Genomic DNA, 21349 nt, shown 5'->3' with positions numbered 1-21349 from the left:
ATTAAATCTGACGGAGTGCCTGAAGAACTATAGATGGAGGTTTGTAACCCTGTACAGGAGGTGGTGATCAAGACCCTTCCCAAGAAAAAGAAATGCAAAAAGGCAGAATGGTTGTCTGAGGAGGCCTTACAAATAGTTGAGAAAAGAAAAGAAGGCAAAGGAGAAAAGGAAAGATATACACACCTGAATGCATAGTTCCAAAGAATAGTAAGAAAAGATAATACAGCCTTCCTAATGATCAATGCAAAGAAATAGAGGAAAACAGTAGAATGGGAAAGACTAGAGATCTCTTTAAGAAAATTAGAGATACCAAGGGAACATTTCATGCAAAGATGGGCACAATAAAGCACGAAAATGGCATGGACCTAACAGAAGCAGAAAACATTAAGAAGAGGTGGCAAGAATACACAGAAGAACTATACAAAAAAGATCTTCATGACCCAGATTAACTCAGTGGTGTGATCACTCGCCTAGAGCCAGACATCCTGGAGGGCCTTAGGAAACATTACTACGAACAAAGCTAGTGGAGGTGATGGAATTCAAGCTGAGCTATTAAGGATGATGCTGTTAAAGTGTTGCACCCAACATCTCAGCAAATTTGGAAAACTCAGCAGTGGTCACAGGACTGGAAAAGGTCAGTTTTCACTCCAATCCCAAAGAAAGGCCATTCCAAAGAATGTTCAAACTACTGCACAATTGTACTCATCTCACATGCTAGCAAAGTAATGCTCAAAATTCTCCAAGCTAGGCTTCAACAGTACGTGAACCAAGAACTTCCAGATGTTCAAGCTGGATTAAAGGCACTGGAACCAGAGACCAAATTGCCAATATACACTGGATCACAGAAAAAGCTAGAGAATTCCAGAAAAACATCTACTTCTGCTTTATTGACTACATTAAAGCCTTTGACTGTGTGGATCACAACAAACTATGGAAAATTCTTAAAGAGATGGGAAAACCAGACCACCTTACCTGCCTCCTGAGAAACCTATATGCAGGTCAAGAAGAAACAGTTATAACCAGATACGGAACAACAAACTGGTTCAAAATTGGGAAAGTAGTACACAGGGCTGTATATTGTCACCCTGCTTATGTATCTTATATGCAGAGTACATCATGTGACATGTCGGGATGGATGAAGCACAAGCTGGAATCAAGATTGCCGGGAGAAATATCAATAACCTCAGATATGCAGATGACACCACCCTTATTGCAGAAAACAAAGAGAAACTAAAGAGCCTCTTAATGAAAGTGAAAGAGGAGAGTGAAAAAGTTGGCTTAAAAACTCCACATTCAAAAAACGAAGATCATGGCATCCGGCCCCATCACTTGATGGCAAAAAACATGGGAAACAATGGAAACGGTGAAAGACTTTATTTTCTTGGGTTCTAAAATCACTGCAGGTGGTAAATGCAACCATGAAATTAAAATATGCTTGCTCCCTGGAAGAAAAGCTATGACCAACCTAGACAGCATATTAAAAAGCAGAGACATTACTTGGCCAACAGAAGTCCATCTAGTCAAAGCTATGGTTTTTCCAGTAGTCATGTATGGATGTGAGAGTTGGACCATAAGGAAAGCTGAGTACCAAAGAATTAATGCTTTTGAACTGTGGTTAGAGAAGACTCTTGAGAATCCCTTGCACTGCAAGGAGATCAAATCAGTCAATCAATCCTAAAGGAAATCAGTCCTGAATATTCACTGGAAGGGCTGATGCTGAAGATCCAATACTTTGGCCACCTGATGCAAAGAGCCGACTCATTAGAAAAGACCCTGATGCGGGGAAAGATTTAAGGCAGGAGAAGAGGATGACAGAAGATGAGATAGTTGGATGGCAGTACCAACTCAACGGACATGAGTTTGAGCAAGCTCAAACTTCCCTGGTGATGGACAAGGAAGCCTGGCATGCTGAAGTCCCGGGGGTTGCAAAGAGTCTGACAGGACTGAGGGACTGAACTGAGAGCAAAAGGAATTTTTGACGTGTGTGTGTTAGTCACTCAATCGTGTTTGACTCTTTGCAACCCTGTGGACTCAAGCCCACCAGACTCCTCTGTCCATGGGATTCTCCAGGCAAGAATACTGGAGTGGGTTGCCATTCCTTTCTCTCCAGGGGATCTTCCCAAACCAGGGATCGAACCCAGGTCTCCTGCATTGCAGGCAGATTCTTTACCATCTGAGCTATCAGGGAAGCTCATAATTTTGGGGTGCCCTTAAAAGGACAATTCTCCCTAGATGAGTATACCATTCATATAAAGAAATCTTTTAGTGTTCATACCAAGCAAGAGGCGGTGAATTTAATATTTAATTAGGACCTCATTTTGCATGGGATTATATTTTGCAGGGGCTTCGCAGGCGGTCCTAGTGGTATAGAATCCGCTTGCCAATGCAGGCAGGTAGATGTAAGAGATGTGGGTCCAACCCCTGGGTGGGGAAGATCTCTCTGGAGGAGGGTATGGCAAACCACTCCAGTATTCTTGTCTAGAGAATCCCATGGACAGAGGAGCCTGGTAGGCTATGGTCCATAGAGTTGCAAAGAGTTGGACACACTGCAGTGTTTTAACATGCATGCATATTTTGCAGAAATATAGAACAACTAGGAATCAACGTAAGACAGTCATACAGATTCATTTTCTAAAATTAGAAAATCAAGATGATAAAGTAGTGAAATTATTTTAATTATTCTAGACAACTAGAGAAATAGATTTCCGACTAATGTACATGTCTGCTTCCTATCCCATCTTTCTAGCTATGCCTACATAGAATTATCATGTGTGATCACAATGACTTCAACATGAATGGTAAGGAGACCACAGTTAAATTCCAGGTTCTCAAATATAACAGAATCACACAGTTGTCATCACATTCATTTGAAATTCAAACATATATATTGGTAAACATATCTTTGAGAATATTACTTTCTAACAACTATTTCCATTTCTAGATGAATGCATTGAAATGGTACATACAGTTTCAAATTCAATTCTATTTTTATTTTACAAAGCTAAATGTCAGTATCAAAAATTTATTTTACAAAGGAACAGCAGTAACAATTTAAAGTATCTGATCACCAGAAGAGATCATGCCAACATAGCTACTAATCATAAATTAATTTTCTTAATCAGTAAGTTTTTAAGTTGAATATGGAAGGAAAATCTACATGTGGCAAATTTACTTTAAAAACAATTACAACTTTGAGAGCTACATCACAGTTCCCCCACAGTAATGAAACCTGCATGGTTTGATCCAACAAGGTCTTCTTACCCGGTCAGAGTGGCCGGTGGCTGAGGCCAGAAGTTTTCCTTTTCTCCAGTCCCAAATGCAGACTGTGTTTTTGGCATCCAATCCCACAGAGGCTAAACGCTAAGAATAAGAACAAAAATTTAACTCCAGAAATTGATGGGAAGATTTCCTATTATCCATGCTGTCTTTCAATAAATGGTTCTTATTGCCTACTGTGGGCCAGGTATTGAATTTCTTATGAAAAAAAATGATTTCTCAAAACTAAAGATACCAGAGTAGATACTTTTCTATTAGCATATAATAAAATTTCAGTGACTTAAAACCTGCAACTAATTTAACATAATAACAAACATGTAAAATCTCATGAAGTCTCTGATTCATCAGTGGAAATCATAACTAGTGGAAATCAGAACTAGAAGGAGCGGCTTAAATTTTTTTAATTGGCTTTAAGAGTCTAATATGGTTTTAAGAGAGTCTAGGATTCTTAAGTTGAAAAGCCTCACCAAACAGTTAAAATGGGTTTGACAAACACATGGGGAATAAATCCCATTAATATTATCTTCATTCTTAAGTTTCATAATTTCACAGACATTTGAAGTGACTAGAGAAGGATACATAAGTTTAGTAAAAGTAACCTGATATTTCATCTCCAAAACTAAATTATTTGGATTCAGATCAGAAACTTGTCCTGGAAGGGAAAAGAAATCCAAAACCTGTGTATATACAAAATCCATAGTGTCGAAACATGTATTAGGGACACCAAAACTGGAGCTTCTAGTAGAATAGCACTCGAAAAAAAAAACAGCACTATGTAACAGAGAGAGGTCTGGGCTGGGAGTAAGCAGATTTGGCTTCTCTTTTGACTTTGTGATTAGCCAGACACAGACATTAGAAAGTTAACTAAACTCCTTAAATTTCTGTTTTTTCAACTGTAAAATGAGTGCAAAGTATTTGTTTCTGTCTACAAAATAGTGTTGTATGGACTGTGAAATAATGTAAATCAAAGGTTTTTAAGACATCACTACCAAATGTAAGAGTAGGTGAGCTTACGTATTTCACTGAGTATGTGTGTATGTGCATATTCAAGCAATGATAGGCAGCCATATGTGGCTAAATGTATACATGTGTTGTTATGCAGAAATTATTCAGGTTTCTTCACTAAAGGCAACTTCCATTAGGAATATTTAGGATTAAAAAAAATATATATCTGGAGGGTCTAAAATGGATTCTTAATGAAAGCAGATCTTTGCTGTAATTTTCAATTGAGAGTTCCAGCAATAGAAATGATTCTAGTACATGGTTGCATTTTTATCTATACATGAAAATTTGGAGTGGGTGGATTCCATTCAGCTTATTTTTTCTTTTCTCTTTACTTAAATAGAAAATTAGTTAACATAAACATGGGCCCTAACGTAAAACCCACATGAGAAATGTGAAAAAGATTGAGAAAAAGCCAAAAGAAATCTATTCTGTTCATTTGCAGTGACAGGCCCTATTACTCGAAAAGCATTTCTATTGCCTTTTGTTGCTTGTAAGGTGACAGGCCATTTGTCACTTTCTAAACATCACTCAATTTTAGTGAACTCTGTCTAGGGAAAAAGGTAGATCTGAAGTCATAGGCATCAACAAGCCATGAAATCCATCACAGCAAACAAATAGGAGGGCGTTTTTCTCAGCTGACAGTTATGAAAGTATCACGCAGTCCACCCCTACCTGAACCTCCAAAATGGAACCTAAAAAATAACAAGGATTCGAACACAAAATAACATGAACAAAAAGCTAAAAGTTACAGCTGGATCTCCCTCCGCTGCGTGACATTTTCCTTGTGTGCTTCAGAACAAATTTTGATAAAGAGTGTTTGTTAGAAAAACAAAATCAGATTAGAGAATGTGCATGTGAGTTCACATCTAAGCATTCATCTCCACTTGCATATGCATTCTGACACATTCAACCTAATCAGGAAGTCAGCAACTGCAAGCCTGAATACATGTCACTATCTAGCTATTTCTCTTAAGACCTGGATATAATGGAACTTACGCATTATCTTGATTCAATTATGAGATTACAGAGTAGTTAAAAACATACACCAAGGGGTCTACATGTGTACTGAACTGAACGAAATGATCACTACCCAAACCAGGTCCAAGTCCTATAATCTACTGAACTGCCTGCAAACTCTCAGTTTGGTCAATTTTCTATAAGTAATTTCACAGGTCTTTCTACATTATGAGCGATCAGTCGTGTCTAACTCTTTGCAACCCCACAGACTGTAGCCCACCAGGCTCCTCTGTCCATGGAATTTTCCAGGCAAGAATATTGGAGTGGGTTGCCCTTTCCTTCTCCAGGGGATCTTCCTGACCCAGGGATCAAACCCACGTCTCTTGCGTCTCCTGCACTGCAGGCGGTTTCTTTACCACCGTGCCACCTTGGAAACCCAATATGAACTTAAGAGAAGTGCCTCTGAAATTTACCAAAAAAAAAGATTGAAGGAATTAACTGGCATAAATACAAAGGGTGGAAGGGACAGAGGAAGGGTGTCTTAGGAACATGGAGAAGGCTAGAAGAAAAGGCAAGGTTTTAGTGAGGAGGTAAATGCAGGGAGAGCCAGGAATGAGGTCTCTGTATTTCCAGTCCCTTCTCTGTAACATGTTTTTTAAATTGAGATATATCTATTTTTTAAATTGAGATGTATCTATTAATACATGAAGAAATCTTTTCTATCAAGTGTTGCTGAAGTCCAAGGAAAGAGAGTCACTTTGTTGGAAGGGGAGACTGGGAAGGCTTCCTGAAGACCTATGAAGGGTCCTGGAAGTATGAGTCACTATAAAGGGCAAGGAGTGTGAGCAGGCACTGAAGGTGGAGAGGGCAGCATGAGAAAGGGTCTGCAGGTGCCCCAGTGTCTGGTCTCATAGAGGAATCTCACTGACGTGTCCAGCTTGACTGCAGGGCAACAGTGAAGACAAGGACAGAAAAGCTGATTAGCAGCGAATGCCCAGCCACAAGGTATGGACTTCAGTCAGGGGGTACTCCAAACTTTTCTTGTTTTTAAATAATATTCTGACACTTTTTCAGTTGGTGGAATGCATTAGCAAGAAATTGACTGTGTGGAGGAGACTAGTTAAGAGATGACTGGTGGCAGGGAGAATGGGAAGAAGAGAATGAATGTCAGAGTCACTGTAAAGAAACTAATAAATACACATGATCAGTGACTGCTTGAATCAGAGGCAGTGGATAGGGAAGCGGAGTTAGAAGTCACCTCAAGGTTAAAGAGTCAGGGAGAATCTTGTCAGTGAATATCAGGAGGTGATGCTATTTTCTGAAACAAGGGGAACCAAGGAGATGCTTAGGGCTGGAGGTCTGTGAAAAAGGTTTGGTCCAACCCTCGTTCCAAACAGGAAGTTAACAATGGAAGATAAAGTACAATCATTGAGTCACTATGAACCTAATCAACATGAGTTCACTTTCTGGAGGCATTTTTAACCAAATGGTGAGACTGGGGGAACCAAAACTGGATCCTATCCAGAGGTGGGTGTCAGTGGCATGAGCATAGAAAAGAACCAAACAGGTGAGGATTCTAGGAGGCTGACAAGGGAAGACAGGGAGTGCTGATAGGCTTTCAGAGCCTATAGGCTATGTTCATTATAATTCTAGGTGACTTGTGCGAGGTCATTATGAAAAAAGAAAATGGAAAAAGATACATACCTGTCCATCCGAGTCGAAAGTCAGGCAGGCAACTCCATGTGTGTGGACATCTTTAAGAATAGACACAGTTTGGACATTATAGGAATCCCATATACATATATATGGCTCCTTCCCAACTTGGCCAGTCGCAACGAGAGTTTTATCTGGATGTAAGGCAAGGCTGAAACAGAAAAAGGCCTCTTTCACATCATCCTGTTGAACAAAGCTAAAAAAAAAATGATTATCTTTGATCCACATTTCTAATTTTAATCTAACAAGATAATCCAAAACCCAAAGAAATTATTTAGCTGATTGGTCTAATAGAAATGTTTAACTTTGGTGAAGAGAGGCTTAGCACAGTTTAGCTATCATTTCGTCAGATTTTACCCACTTGGTAAACTTGAAAATCAGACAACTGTTATAATTCTATGATTAGAAAACCGCCTATATTCTATAATTGCCTTATGTTATGATATTTACTTACTGGTTTTGAAAATATTACTCAGCTTTCAAGTTCTTTTGACTTTAAATTGAAAAAAAAAATGCTGTTGCCAGGAGAAAGTGCACTTCACAGAATTAATTAAATCTGCTTGCAGAAGCTCTGGGTACCATCCTTATTAGGATTTCAAAGCATGGAGGGGGTATCAGAGTCAAGTGCTGTTTCTGTATCTGCTGCCATAGATTATGTATTTTAAATGAAAATCTCTATTTTACATAAATCACCGTGACACCAACAGAACCGCAAATTACCCTGCCTATGGTTTGTATAGAATTTTTCTTACATCTGTAGTCCAATCAAAATAAAACTTTGTCAAATGCCAACTGGAATTTCAAGGACTCTGTAGTAGTCAAGAAGGAGAAATGTGATCATTATTATGCCTGGATGAGAAATCAGTCTAATGTTTCAAATTTGTTGTGCCAAGAGATTGTGCCTTTCTAAAGATATGTGTTGGTAATTTAAAAAGAGAGAGAGACCTATAAAAAAGGCAAGCAGATGACTGTTTACACAATAAGCAAAGGTAGAATTATTTTTCTTTTCAGTTTCAGCATCTGTCTACACAACTAAAACAACTAGATTTTTTTTCCCTGTTCACCTTTCAGCTTGACTTTTATAAGAATATATGCTCTGAAATTGACACCTTGATTTGCACATTGGCTGCCCCTCACTACCTGTAGTTCCTTGGACATACTACTTGATCTCTTTTGTCCTTGGGTTCCTCATCTATAAAATGGAGGTAATATATGAAAACTGATGATACAATGAACTTAGCATAGAGTAAACATGCAATACAAGTTTTATTATCATCATTATTTGTGAAACTGGTAAGGGAAAGATACAACCAACATACAGGTGGTGCTCCTTTCAGAAAACCATCTACTTCCTGAGTCTTTCTTTGCTCCATGTGTAGCACACCCCCACCCCCACTTCTGTAGCCACCCAGCCCTATAGCCTGTTCGGGGGTCTCTCACCCGACTGTGCTCATCTTGTGGGTCTCCCTGCACACCTAGCACCAGCTTTTGCACAGGACCCCGAGTGCTGGCTCCTCTTCCTTACCGTCGGCCCTCCCAGGGCCCTTGGACCCTGGTGCTCGGGTGCAGCTGGTCTTCTCAGGAACTTCCAATGTCCCTATCCACAGGTCTTGGTCCCCCGACTGCCTCCTTAGCTGCCTTCCAATGCTCCATTTGCCCTCTCCTGACAAGGCTGGATGCTCGACGAGTTTTTGTTTTTTCTTGTTAGGCAAAGAGGGTAGAGTTGGAGCTGCTCTGAGGATGAGCTTTGTGGCTTCGGCTGTGGTGTGGGGAGTGAGTGCAGGTCCAGACGGAGGGGCAGGAAGAGGGTGAGCTGGGAGCACTGACCATCAGGGGCATCTCAGAAGAATCAAGCCAAGGCGTTTCTGCAACCACCACCCTTCCCAGAAGCACCCAGCCCCATCTCACGGTCTCACGGAATCTTGGGAGAACTGCAGAGGCAGAGGTGATGGGGATGAGAAAAACCTGGGTGCTCCTAAAGCCAGCAAGGACACTCCAACCAGAAAGGAGTCTGGATCACACTGCCCATCAAGCAAATCGCTATCAGCCTCACCTGCCCTCCCCTCCCCCAACCCTGACGCCGAGTCACAGTACAGGGCACTCCCCCCAGGGGGCTGGCCGGGTGTTGGGGACCAGGCTCTGACCCAAAGGCTGTGCATGGCTGATGCTGCTTGAGTTCAGAACCTGGGAGTGAAACGCACACAGACCAGCTGAAAGTCTATCACCTCTCAGGAGGAAGGACCCTGAAAGATGGGTCCAATCCCATCTTGGGCTGCAACAACCCTAATGCACCATCTCAGGGCATGTCCTGGGGGCCTGTTGTTCCCCCTAGCAGGAACAAGGTGTCTGGCATTCATCCTGGGAGACTGTGACTGCCTCTTCCTCAAGCCTTTCCCCTGAAACACCCCTCAGGGCACTACTCTCCTTTCCCACCTGGCCCACCAGCTAGCACCCAGCAGTGGGGGAGTGGGCCACTCCAGGCAGGACCTTCATCATGAACTGTGCTCCTCTTGTGAACTCTGTCAGGGAGCTCATGGGCCTGAGCTGAGCCTGGTCTGGGTGGGGGAGGGTGGGGTTCCCAGGAAGACAAACAAGCTGCAGGTGACTTCACGGCTTTAGCCGTGGTGGGAGTGAACGTAGGACCTGATGGAGGGGCAGAGAGAAGAGGATACGCGGGGATGGGAAACACCTGGATGCCCCAAGTCTGAGTTGGCCATCTTAGTGCTTGCTGGAAAATATCTCCAGGGACAGTTATAAGGAATAACATAAAAATAAAACACATGTTAAACGGTAGCCTTTTCACAGTCAGTTCAGCCACTCAGTCGTGTCTTACTCTTTGTGACCCCATGGACTGCAGCACGCCAGGCCTCCCTGTCCATCACCAACTCCCAGAGCTTACTCAAACTCATGTCCATTGAGTCGGTGATGCCATCCAACCATCTCATCCTCTGTCGTCCCCTTCTCCTCCTGCCTTCAATCTTTCCCAGCATCAGGGTCTTTTCAAATGAGTCAGCTCTTCACATCAGGTGGCCAAAGTATTGGAATTTCAGCTTCAGCATCAGTCCTTCCAATGAATATTCAGGACTGATTTCCTTTAGAATAGACTGGTTGGATCTCCTTGCAGTCCAAAGGACTCTTAAGAGTGTTCTCCAACACCACAGTTGAAAAGCATCAATTCTTCAGCACTCAGCTTTCTTTATGGTCCAACTCTCACATCCATGACTACTGGAAAAACCATAGCTTTGACTAGACGGACCTTTGTTGGCAAAGTAATATCTCTGCTTTTTAATATGCTGTATAGGTTGGTCATAAGTTTTCTTCCAAGAAGCAAGTGTCTTTTAATTTCATGGCTGCAATCACCATCTGCAGTGATTCTGGAGGCCCCCCAAAATAAAGTCTGTCACTGTTTCCACTGTCTCCCCATCTATTTGCCATGAAGTGATGGGACCAGATGCCATGATCTTAGTCTTCTGAATGTTGAGTTTTAAGCCAACTTTTTCACTCTCTTTCACTTTCATCAAGAGGCTCTTTAGTTCTTCGCTTTCTGCCGTAAAGGTGGTGTCATCCGTATAAGTGACTCTTAGAGGTTTTAAAACATTTTAAGATTGTAGAACACTTTATCATTCATTCATTCATTCAAGAAATCCTTATTTAAAAAACTATGAAATGTCAGGTGGTGCCATAGATAACATAAACAGAAAATACACTGCCTTTCTTTCAAGAAGCCCATCTTAAAAGGAAGGACAGACAAGTAAACAGATAATGGGCTGGCCAGGGCAGTCTTGAAAGCCCTTTTATTGTCAGAGGGCATCACTGACAATTATTAGCAGGAAACAACATCAATAGCTTCATAGTTTAAGAAGGTAACCCTAGTAGCAGTAAGGAAGAGTGGAAAGAACAGATGCATAAGGTCTATTAGGAGACGAGGCAGACAGGCCCGTTAGACACTAGGTTGAGACTGAGGTGAGACAGGGGTAGATGGAATGGAGAGGATGAGTCAAGAGATGTTTAAAGGAAAGAGAGAGAGAAAGGTTTAGGACGTCTGAGGTCAAGGCAAAGCTTGAACATGTCAAACCTGACATTTTCTTGCTTAGGCAGTTGGCAGCATTCGAGTTTGAAGCCTGCAAGCCTGGTCCTGGGAAAAGGTGGCCTTAATTTCACTTAGTCTCCAAGAAAGAGACTCTCCAGGTACGAAGAAGAGGATTTGACTAAGCTGTCTTTTTCAGGACCGCAGGGGCCATTTCCAAAACTCTACACAGTTCCAACATCATGGTGGAGTAAATTAGCAAGCTGCTTGCTGAAGAGGAAGTGCCATGCTGCCTCTCTCCACTGCTACCAGCACAGGTTCTACCCCGGGGACTGGAAAATAAAGAGGAACGAGCGTATTTCCCCTACATGCTCAGGCACTTTCAAGAGACACAAATGAAACTCACTTTTGCTGTGATTACAGCTTCTAATTAAAATGCTTGAGAGACTTGGTAGATTTAAGGGGTTCTAAAACACCAACAGTAAAAAAAATTGCTATTCCAGGCAATTGTTCTAACTATAATTTTGTGATTTCCTGACTTTTCTCATTCCTTGAATGAAGGAGGAAATGAAAAAAACAACTTTCAACAAATCTTTAGAGAGGCCCTCAAAATAATTTATCAGTGTATGTTATCCAACTAGCAGTGTGACCCAAAAACATCCCATTATGGACTTGAAATGTTTTTACTCTGGTTTTTATCATTCTTTTCATTCATCTTAAAGCACATAAATTTATCACATTTATTTAAATGTCTGCATTGGATTTTTTTTTTTTGCCAGAAGTTTTTTTTAACACTGTTCTTTAAACCACCTCTTCCCAGCCCATGATAGCCCATTTATACAAGTTCCTATTTATCGTTTGAATACATTAAGAAAATTACCTACTTCTCCTTTTATAAGCCAAGTCTCTGACCTGATTCTCTGGCTTGTAAGCAACACTGCAATGACTCATAGTGTTCCTATTTATCCACATCCATGGCAAGAATAGGGCCAATAGACAACCGACTCTATTCACTTTGCCATTACTCCATTAGCTTCCCAGAAACTTCACTTCTTCCACTTTAGTAACAGAATGACAGCATCCATGTATCTTTTTTGTTGTTGTTGTTGTTTTTTACTTTTTAACTTTACAATATTGTATTGGTTTTGCCATTATCAACATGAATCCGTGTATCTTTTAGAGCAGAGCCAAGTGGCATTTATTTTGTTTTGAATTTGTCATATAATTTCAACAGCACTTTTTAATTCTCCTAAGAGAGTGGGATGGGGAAACCAGCAAACCTTAATCAAAAGATTTGCAAGAGTGTAATACATGTAAGGTATCAGTAATGGTGCAGTTACAGAAGCAATATTTTAATAAGCAGGTTTGAAGCTTACCATCAGGTATCTATTCACTTCTTCTCACATCTCTGCATTTAGGAATTCAAGAATTTCATGAAAAGTCATTTTGAGCAGGATTTGCTTTCATCTAATTCCAAACATGTTTGTAATTTTAGTCCAGAAGCATTTAAATGACATAGATAGATATATTAATAGATATAGTGTATCTATATGTATGATTCCAAATTGGCCCCCTACTGCCTACTTAAAAATTGCTCTTTGTTTCTTTTACAGAGATGCCCTAAGACTAAGAAGCTATCCTAAGTAATGCCTTTGGATCAACCAACAGATTAAAGAGGGTCAGTCTCCTTATCCTATTAAGGGGCCATGATGAAAATTATCCTGCCTCCTGAATTCCTTTTGACAAGATTTCATCAGAATCAGCCGACTGTTGTGTTATTCCATGAAGAAATTACAGAAGTGGAAAGCACCACCATGATACAAAACATCTGGTTGACTCTGGGCTTCGCAGCATCCTCTTCACCATATCACAGGGTTGCAATTCTTTCTGTGACTAGAAGTACTGATGCCATTTACTTATATTTTATGTCCATCTTCCATTTGAGGGTCCATAAATCAAAATCTCTGTTTTTCTAAGAAAACTGGCACACTACAAAATTTGTAGATTATTACTGCTACAACAGCAATGTCACAATGTTAAAACTTTCAGAATTGACTCCCTTTTGCTGAGGGTCTCAATAAAATTGAGGTCTTATTCCATACCTACAGAAAAAGGTTTGGTGTCCTTTCCTTGGTACTCAGTTTATTGTACACATGGCAACAAAAAAGGGATCGAGCTTTTAAAAAACTGCTTTTCTCTGTGTATATATCAATCTAGTTCCATTGGGAAATCCCATTTTCTGTTGCCATGGCAATAGAAAGCACTGCAGAGGACTTTCATCACCCTGTCTGGGAGAAGGAATTGATTGGTTTCTCCAGCATGCCGAGAGGGCAAAACCATGTCTTTTTGATGTCAGATAAAATGAGGAAGATTTCCCAATATGTTGTGTGGGGAGATGAGAATTAATAGAGTCATGAAAAGAGGTAGCTTTATGAAGTTAAACAAAAAACTCTCATCAACACCAATCAGTCTCAATTCCTAAAGGCAAAAAACTATATTTGAGTACTTATTCCAAGTGCAGCATTTTAAATAATGTTCATGATTCAGACTTGACTTTTTTAAAGCCTTACTTCATTTTTGCCCAGGTTGCTTCAGGGATTTTCTCAGTAATAACTTTATATGTTAGTAGCTTTTTTCCCCCACGGTAGTCTCAGGAAAACATGAAAGCCTTCTCCCTCCTTTCCCTGAAAATAACCCTGAGAGAATTTTCCAATGTTGATGGTAGAAGTGCATCAGAGTGATTAGGCTGAACTGTCTGAGGGCAGAGGGGGAGGCTACTGCTTTCTGAGCTGCAGAGTAAGTGGCCCAACCTCAGTGGATGTTCACCTGTGAGAATGAAAAGGCAAAGGAAGGCTCTTTTAAAAATAGTGGGCTGGAGGCAGTGGAACCTCAGATGAGGGTGGTCGTGCTCAAGTCCTCATCCCCAGAGATGCACTCGGCATGAGGGTACCACCCCTGGGGCTGTGATCTCACCTGACACCATGGAGATGGCCCTTCCCTCCATGTGGGCCTGGGCCGGACAAGTGGAAGTGACAGCAATGTCAACAGGCCAGCAGGTCTACTACCATGCCCTGAACTGTGCAAGCCTCAGGGTCCCTGTACAATCTGTGGTTGAGCAATGCTCTGTCAGATTAGACTTCTCACAACCTTGATGAGTGGTACAGCTAATAAGAATAGATGTGATTTGGAAAAATAAAGACACACAATATTATATTTTGCATGCAGAGTGTTGCCATACTTGTATTGGTATGAAACCATATTCTAGCAATACCTTAACGCCACAGAAAAGAATGGCTAAGAGATTAGTGGTTTGTCTTTGCCTGAGATCAAAGCATGCAGCAGCATGCTAGTGTCAGCAAGAACTGATTGTTAAATTTCAGCAATCTTGCAAATCAGTTGTTAAACATGGCCACTGTTAATAATTATATAAACTTGCAGCTAAATAAATTATATTAACCACAAAGGTAATACACACAAAAACTCATCACTTCCTAATTAGCTTACTATTACCTATAGTCTTGAGGTTACTGTCAGCCTATCCAGCCCATACAGAACAGTGTGCCTCTCTCTGCACATCTTTTTTCAACCGTTTTCAATGATGTCACCTTAGTGGTTTGAAATCAGCTAGGGTGGGAGTTTTCACATCATGGAAATCAACAAATGCTACAAATCAGGGCTTGATTTGTTTTTTCAACTGTCCAGACTTAAGACATAGAAGGTAATAATGTGGTATATTCCACATTATTAAAAGTGTGTCGTGTCTATAGCTGTGACATTATGAATAACATGAACAATTAAGAAAATAGTTTTCCAATATTCAAAAAGTAGTAGCAATTAGCAAGGAAGTCGCTCACATCACTGGCTAATGATTAAAGTTCTGACATAGATTTTTGTTGTTTCACTTTTTTCTTATTAATATAAACAAAATATCAACTCACATTCATGTAAAGAACTATATTCATTCGTCAGTGATGTGAGGGACTTCCTTTCTGAACCAGATAGTAATAAAGTATTTATTCCTCATCTGATTTTGTCAAATCAAGGTTGAATTGCAACCATAGGTTGGCCATAGATACAAGAGTTCATCAAAAATAAAGGAAAGAATTTTTTTTTTTCAATATACCATCTGATTTTTATTTCTTTTTTTTTTAAAAATAAAATAAAATTTATAAGAAAAAAAAAAAGGAAAGAATTTTATGAGAATTAGCCACATGGGATTTATAGTGTATTATATATTTTATTATTATTTTGTAAATTGTATACAACACATCATTCATATCAGTAAAATTTATAACAAACTTATGAATGTATATGCATACATACATTTTCTCTTGGAGAGCTTGATCTTAACAGTTATCAGTACATCACTGAAGCATATCTCCTCTACTTACTGGCATACAAGTTTCTCACAAATCACCTTCAGGAAACTACTCAACCTCTCTGTGCCTCAGTTTCTCATCCATAAAATATGAATAATAACAGTTCTACCTAAAAGAAGGTAGGCACTATTGTGAGGATGTAACAAATCCTAAAGCAATCCCATTATTTCATGGCAAATAGAAGGGGTCAAGGTGGAATTAGTGACAGATTTCCTCTTCTTGGGCTCTAAAATCACTGTGAATGGTTTGACTGTAGATATGTAATCAGAAAATGACTGCTTCTCAGCAAGAAAGCAATGACAGACCTAGACAGTATGTTGAAAAGCAGAGACATGACTCTGCCGACAAAAGTCCCTACAGTCAAGGCTATGGTCTTCCCAGCGGTCACATATGGTTGTGAGAGCTGGACCGTAAAGAAGGCAGAGCATCAGAGAATTGATGCCTTCAAACTGTAGTGCTGGAGAAGACTCCTAAAAGTCCTGTGGATGGCAAGGAGATCAAACCAGTCAATCTTAAGGGAAATCAACCCTGAAGATTCACTGGAAGGACTGATGCTAGCTTAAGTTCCAGTACTTTGATCACCTGATGTGAACAGCCGACTCATTGGAAAAGTCCCTGGGAAAGACTGAGGGCAGAAGGAGAAGAGGGCATCAGAGGATGAGATGGCTGGATAGCATCACTGATGCAATGGGCATGAACCTGGGCAAACTTCAGGAGATGGTGAGGTCCATGGGGTTGCAAAGAGTTGGACACGACTGGGTAACTGAACAACAACAAAGCGATGACTAAAACAAGGGTGCTTACAACATGGTAAGCAGTGCATAGATGTGTGGCTGTTATTAATCAACTGCCAGACTGCTCAAAACAGACACATGTGGGGCCCCTGGGGACTGACATTCTAAGACAGGGAAAGTCATGTGCATGGAGAGCTATTGTGATGCATCCTCCAAAATTTAAAAATAAGACCACCTTCTGAGAATTAAACTGGTAAAAACCACATAAATGGATGACTGGTTATCTAAAGAACTGATTCAAAGGAGAAGATACCCTAGGCAAGAAGTTCGAAAATTATATATACTCATGATTAACAGTCAGAGAATCTGGACTCAAATAATGAAATCAACAAATATGAGTAGACTATTAATAGAAGGGGAAGTTCCACATAAAGCCTTTATAAAAGGGAGTCATAAAGTAGAGCACTGGCATAAGGATAGACATATAGACATATAGATTGATGGAACAAAATTGGGTCCATCAATAGACTTATATTTGTCTGGTCAATTGACTTCCAATGAAAGCATTAAGGTAACTTAAAGGGGAAAGATAGTTGTTTTAAACTAAAACAACTGGACATCCACATAGAAAAAAGAATAAACCTCAGCACTTACGTCTCATCACTCACAAATATTATCTTAAATGACCAGAGAGCTAAATGGAAGAACTAAAACCATACAACCGATATAAAAACACGTATGAAAACCATTGTGACCTTTGAAAGACAATCATTTTTTAGAGAAGAAACAGAATTCATTAGCTGTAAAAGAAAACAATTGATAAACTGGACTTCAATATTAAAGCTTATGCTCTTTATTTTTATTTATTATTTTTATTTTATTTTTAAACTTTACATAATTGTATTAGTTTTGCCAAATATCAAAATGAATCCATCACAGGTATACATGTGCTCCCCATCCTGAACCCTCCTCCCTCCTCCCTCCCCATACCATCCTTCTGGGTCGTCCCAGTGCACTAGCCCCAAGCATCCAGTATCGTGCATTGAACCTGGACTGGCATCTTGTTTCATACATGATATTTTACATGTTTCAATGCCATTCTCCCAAATCTTCCCACCCTCTCCTTCTCCCACAGAGTCCATAAGACTGTTCCATACATCAGTGTCTCTTTTGTAAAGCTTATGCTCTTTAAAGACACCATTAGGAAAATGAAAAATGAAGCCATAAGGTAAAGAAAATTATCAAAGAACTTGTACCTGGTACATAAAAAGAATGCTTACACTTCAATAGTAAGAGGACAACCCAATGTAAAATACAATATTGTAAAGTAATTAGCTTCCAATTAAAGTAAAAAAACCATATATATATATATATATATATCCCAAAGACTTTAAATACTGTGAAAGACAACTAAAATGGAGAAGGCTGACAATACCAAGAGCTGCTGAGGACGTAGAATAGCTAGAATGCATACACATTGCTGATAGGGATGTAAGATAATAAGTCACTTTGGAAAGTGGTTTGGTAGTTTCTTATAAAGTTACACATACAGTTATCATATGACCTAACAATGCCACCCCTAGATATTTACCCAAGAGAAATAAAATATCTCTAAATAAAGACTTATGTACAAATACTCATAGCTGCTTTATTTATAATAGCCAAAAATTGGGAATAACTCAAATATTCATCTACAGTGAATGGATAAACAAATTATTATATATACAGTGGAGCCATTTTCAGCAATAAACAAGGAATGAACTAATTACTGATACACACAATAACATGGATGAATCTCAAAAATATTATACTGAGTGAAAGAATCCTGGAGCATTCAATGTCACTAAATATCTTCATCATACAAAGCTAGGAGCCAAAAGACACTGTCTATTGTTGATGACTCCAAAAATAAAAGTGCAAAAATATAAAAGTTACAAAGGTAAATGGTAACAGAATTAAAAATTAAATGTATAGGAATTAAATGTATAGAAAAAATTAAATGTATAGAATTAAAAATTAAATGTATAGGAACCCTTTGAGGAGGACATGAGATGGGACATAAGAATGGCATATATAAGCTACATCTTCATGTGTCTTGAAAGGAAGTTGATCATGTTTAAAACAGATAAATCAAGAAAAAGCAATTAGGGCTTCCCTGGTGGCTCAGTGGTAAAGAAATCAGCTGCCAGTGCAGGAGACACAGGCTCGATCCCTGATCTGAGAAGATCCCACAGGCCACAAAGCAACCTAAGCCCACGAGCCACAACTATTGAGCCTGTGCTCTAGAGCCCGGGAGCCACAGCTACTGAAGCCCACATGCCCTAGAGCCCGTGCTCCACAAGAGAAGCCGCCGCGACAAGAAGCTTGTGCACCGCAACTAGAGAAAAGCCTGTGCATCAGTAAAGACCCAGCACAGCCATAAATAATTACTAAAAATAGAAAGAAATAACAATTAATATTGTTAAGCGATGTATAGGTAATCACCAGAAAGAACAGTCATAAGATTTAAAACTGTCAAGAGGGAGGGGATGTATATATACCTATGGCTAATTCATATTGAGGTATGGCAGAAACCAACATAATATTGTAATGCAATTATCCTCCAATTAAAAATTAATTATAATAATAAAAAAGAATTAAAAGTGTTCTTTTGGAAACCGCATTGGGGATGTGGAAGGGTGGAGCAGGAGCAGTTCTTCATTATAAGGCCTTCTGTAATTTCTTATTTGTGTGTCAATATTGCTTTGATATAAACATAGAAATTAAAACAGATAAAAACAAGAAAATAGTTACAGAGAAATAAAAATTCATTAACTTATGCAAAAAAGAATGCATCTGGTAGCTGAGAAGTCTTCCACAGGCAGGAAGTAGGAAGGGATGTCTGGTGACTATATCAGATTTATCAACCCCCAGATGTTCTCATCAAGTATAATTGTCACTGATAAAATGAATTTGATCAGCATGGTTAGTCTTACAATTCATTCTCTGAAAAACGAGAAATAATGCTTTAAGATTGTAACACACCAATTTGGTAATGAGAACGCTGACTAATGAAAGGGGTCTGTACGAAACCCAGCTTTCTGGAGCTATTCATCTCTTTTTTCTTCTGTAAGTAAGGAACATGACTCAAGCATTGAGGGTTATATTTGGCAGAAGTCCTGTTAATTTAGGATAATTAAATATGCCAGTCATGTGTTTTAGTAAGGTCTACTTAAATACTTCAGAGAAGTCATTAGTGAATCCATCTGGTCCAGTAGCTTTGCCAGATGGCAAAATGTTACTATACCTCTGTCTTGTTCTTGGAATATTCTACCTCTATTGTATCATAGCATACAGTTATTTTCTGAGTAGGCCGTAATTTGCTAGTTTACATTATCAAAGAATCTGGAAGGTGGAAAGCAAGCCTGACAGTTGTGTCACATCCTGTCAACTGAGCCACAAGATTTCAAGGCTGCATTAAATGGCCTGTTTGTTCTACTGTTGAATTCAAAGTGATTTCATCATTTCTGCTTCCTCAAAGTGGTCTACATTAAACACTTCAGATGGTGCTCCTTTCATGACTAGAGAGTCAGAAGTGCTGGGAGAAGTAACCAGCTGTGTTTCATGAGATTATATAATGCTCCAATATGAGGAGAATCTTGAAAGTATTTCTTCCAGGGGAATAGTCATCTAAATGGAAAAGTGACCAATTTTGATTCTTTAAAATTACAGAATTGTGCAATTTTGTGAGAGTGCCTTAAAATCATAATCTTAAGTTGATTTGGTTTTTTGACCACACAGAGGTAACCTCTGACTTACCAACTGCCTAACCAGCTCGGTCAAACCACCTATGCGTGTTTGCTTAGTTGCTACAGTCATGTCCGACTCTTTGCGACCCTAAGGACCACAGCCCTCCAGTCTCCTCTGTCCATGGGATTCTCCGGGCAAGCATACTGGAGTGAGGAGCCATTTCCTTCTCCAGGGGATCGTTCCAACCCAGGGATCCAACCCAAGTCTCCTGCATTGCAGGCAGACTACTTATCATCTGAGCTACCTGGGAAACCCTACAGAGCCCTATAGTAAAGGGAGAGTCTGTGAACCAAGAGGCCAGGCAGAAGGGGCCAGGATGAGAAACTTTTTCATGTGGATCTAAATTATGGTGCTGAAGAGGTGATTTCCATAAGAAAGTGCTGAACAAGTGCCTAGCACCTCTGCTTTTTAGGAGACAAGATTCAGAGCCCCGTGGCTCTGAGGACAAGGACTAGAAGCAGGGCAGACTCCGCTGTGCCAGAAGAAAAGAGAGGAAGAGCACCCAGGGATGACTGGGCTCTCACAAGACTGCTATCACCAGTAAGGGATTAATATCCAAAATATATAAAGACCTCATACAACTCAACAACAACAAAAAACAAACTACCGATTTAAAAGTGGACAGAGTTGATATGATGTTTTCCCAAGGAAGACACACAGATAGCCAACAAGCACATGAAAAGATGTTCAGCATCACTAATTATTAGGGAAAATGCAAGTGAAAACCACAAGCAGATATCATCTCATGCCTGTTAGAATGACTTATCAAAAAGGCAAGAAATAATAAGTGTTGGCAAGGATGTGGAGAAAAGAGAAACTTATACATTGTCGACGGGAATATAAATTGGTACAGCTGCTATGGAAAACGATATGGAGATTCCTCAAAAAATTAATAATAGGGCTACCATATAATCCAGCTATCCCACTTCTGAGTATTTATGCAAAGAAAATGAAAACACTAATTTGAAAAGATATATACACCCCATGTTCATTACAGCATTATATACAATAGCCAAGATATGGCAACTGAAGTGCTCACCAATAAATGAATGGATTAAAAAGATGTCACACACACACACACACACTGGAATACTACTCAAGTCATAAAAAGATGAAATCTTGCTATTTGCAATAACACAGATGGACCTTGAAAGTATGCTAAGGGAAATAATTTAGACTGAGAAAGACATTAGTATATGCTTTCACTCACATGTGGAATATAAAAAACAAACAAAAACAAAATGAATACACAAATCAAACAGAAAAAAAAACAGGTAGATACATGGATGGGGCAGGGGGAAGGGCAAAATGGGTAAGAGCTATCAACTGTATGGTAATGGGTGGAAACAGTTTTTGATGGTAGACACACTGTAGGGTATACAGAAGTAGCAATATGTTGCACACATGAATTTTATATAATATTATAAACCAATGTTACCCCAATAATACCTGGGGCTTCCCAAGTGGTG

The 21349-nt window shown here is 39.6% G+C and overlaps 1 protein-coding gene across 4 annotated transcripts in view; it reads right to left on the bottom strand.

The window, feature by feature from the left end:
• Window positions 1-21349, bottom strand: part of EML6 (EMAP like 6) — a 287129-nt gene that overhangs the window by 181157 nt on the left and 84623 nt on the right. For all 4 annotated transcript variants that reach the window (XR_009739371.1, XM_061432385.1, XM_061432384.1 and 1 more), the window contains exons 3-4: window positions 6943-7102; window positions 3262-3360 (exon numbers count right to left, since the gene is read on the bottom strand). Coding sequence is in view for 3 of the 4 variants with exons in the window: in XM_061432385.1 (XP_061288369.1) it covers window positions 3262-3360; window positions 6943-7102 (259 nt within the window). In the remaining variant the exon portion in view is untranslated. The remainder of the gene's footprint in view (window positions 1-3261; window positions 3361-6942; window positions 7103-21349) is intronic.

The sequence above is a fragment of the Bos javanicus genome, chromosome 11 (genome assembly GCF_032452875.1).
Source record: "Bos javanicus breed banteng chromosome 11, ARS-OSU_banteng_1.0, whole genome shotgun sequence".
NCBI classification, from domain to species: Eukaryota; Metazoa; Chordata; class Mammalia; order Artiodactyla; family Bovidae; genus Bos; species Bos javanicus.
The sequence above is the reverse complement of the archived record's forward strand: the minus strand, read 5'-3'. Positions and strand labels throughout refer to the sequence as shown.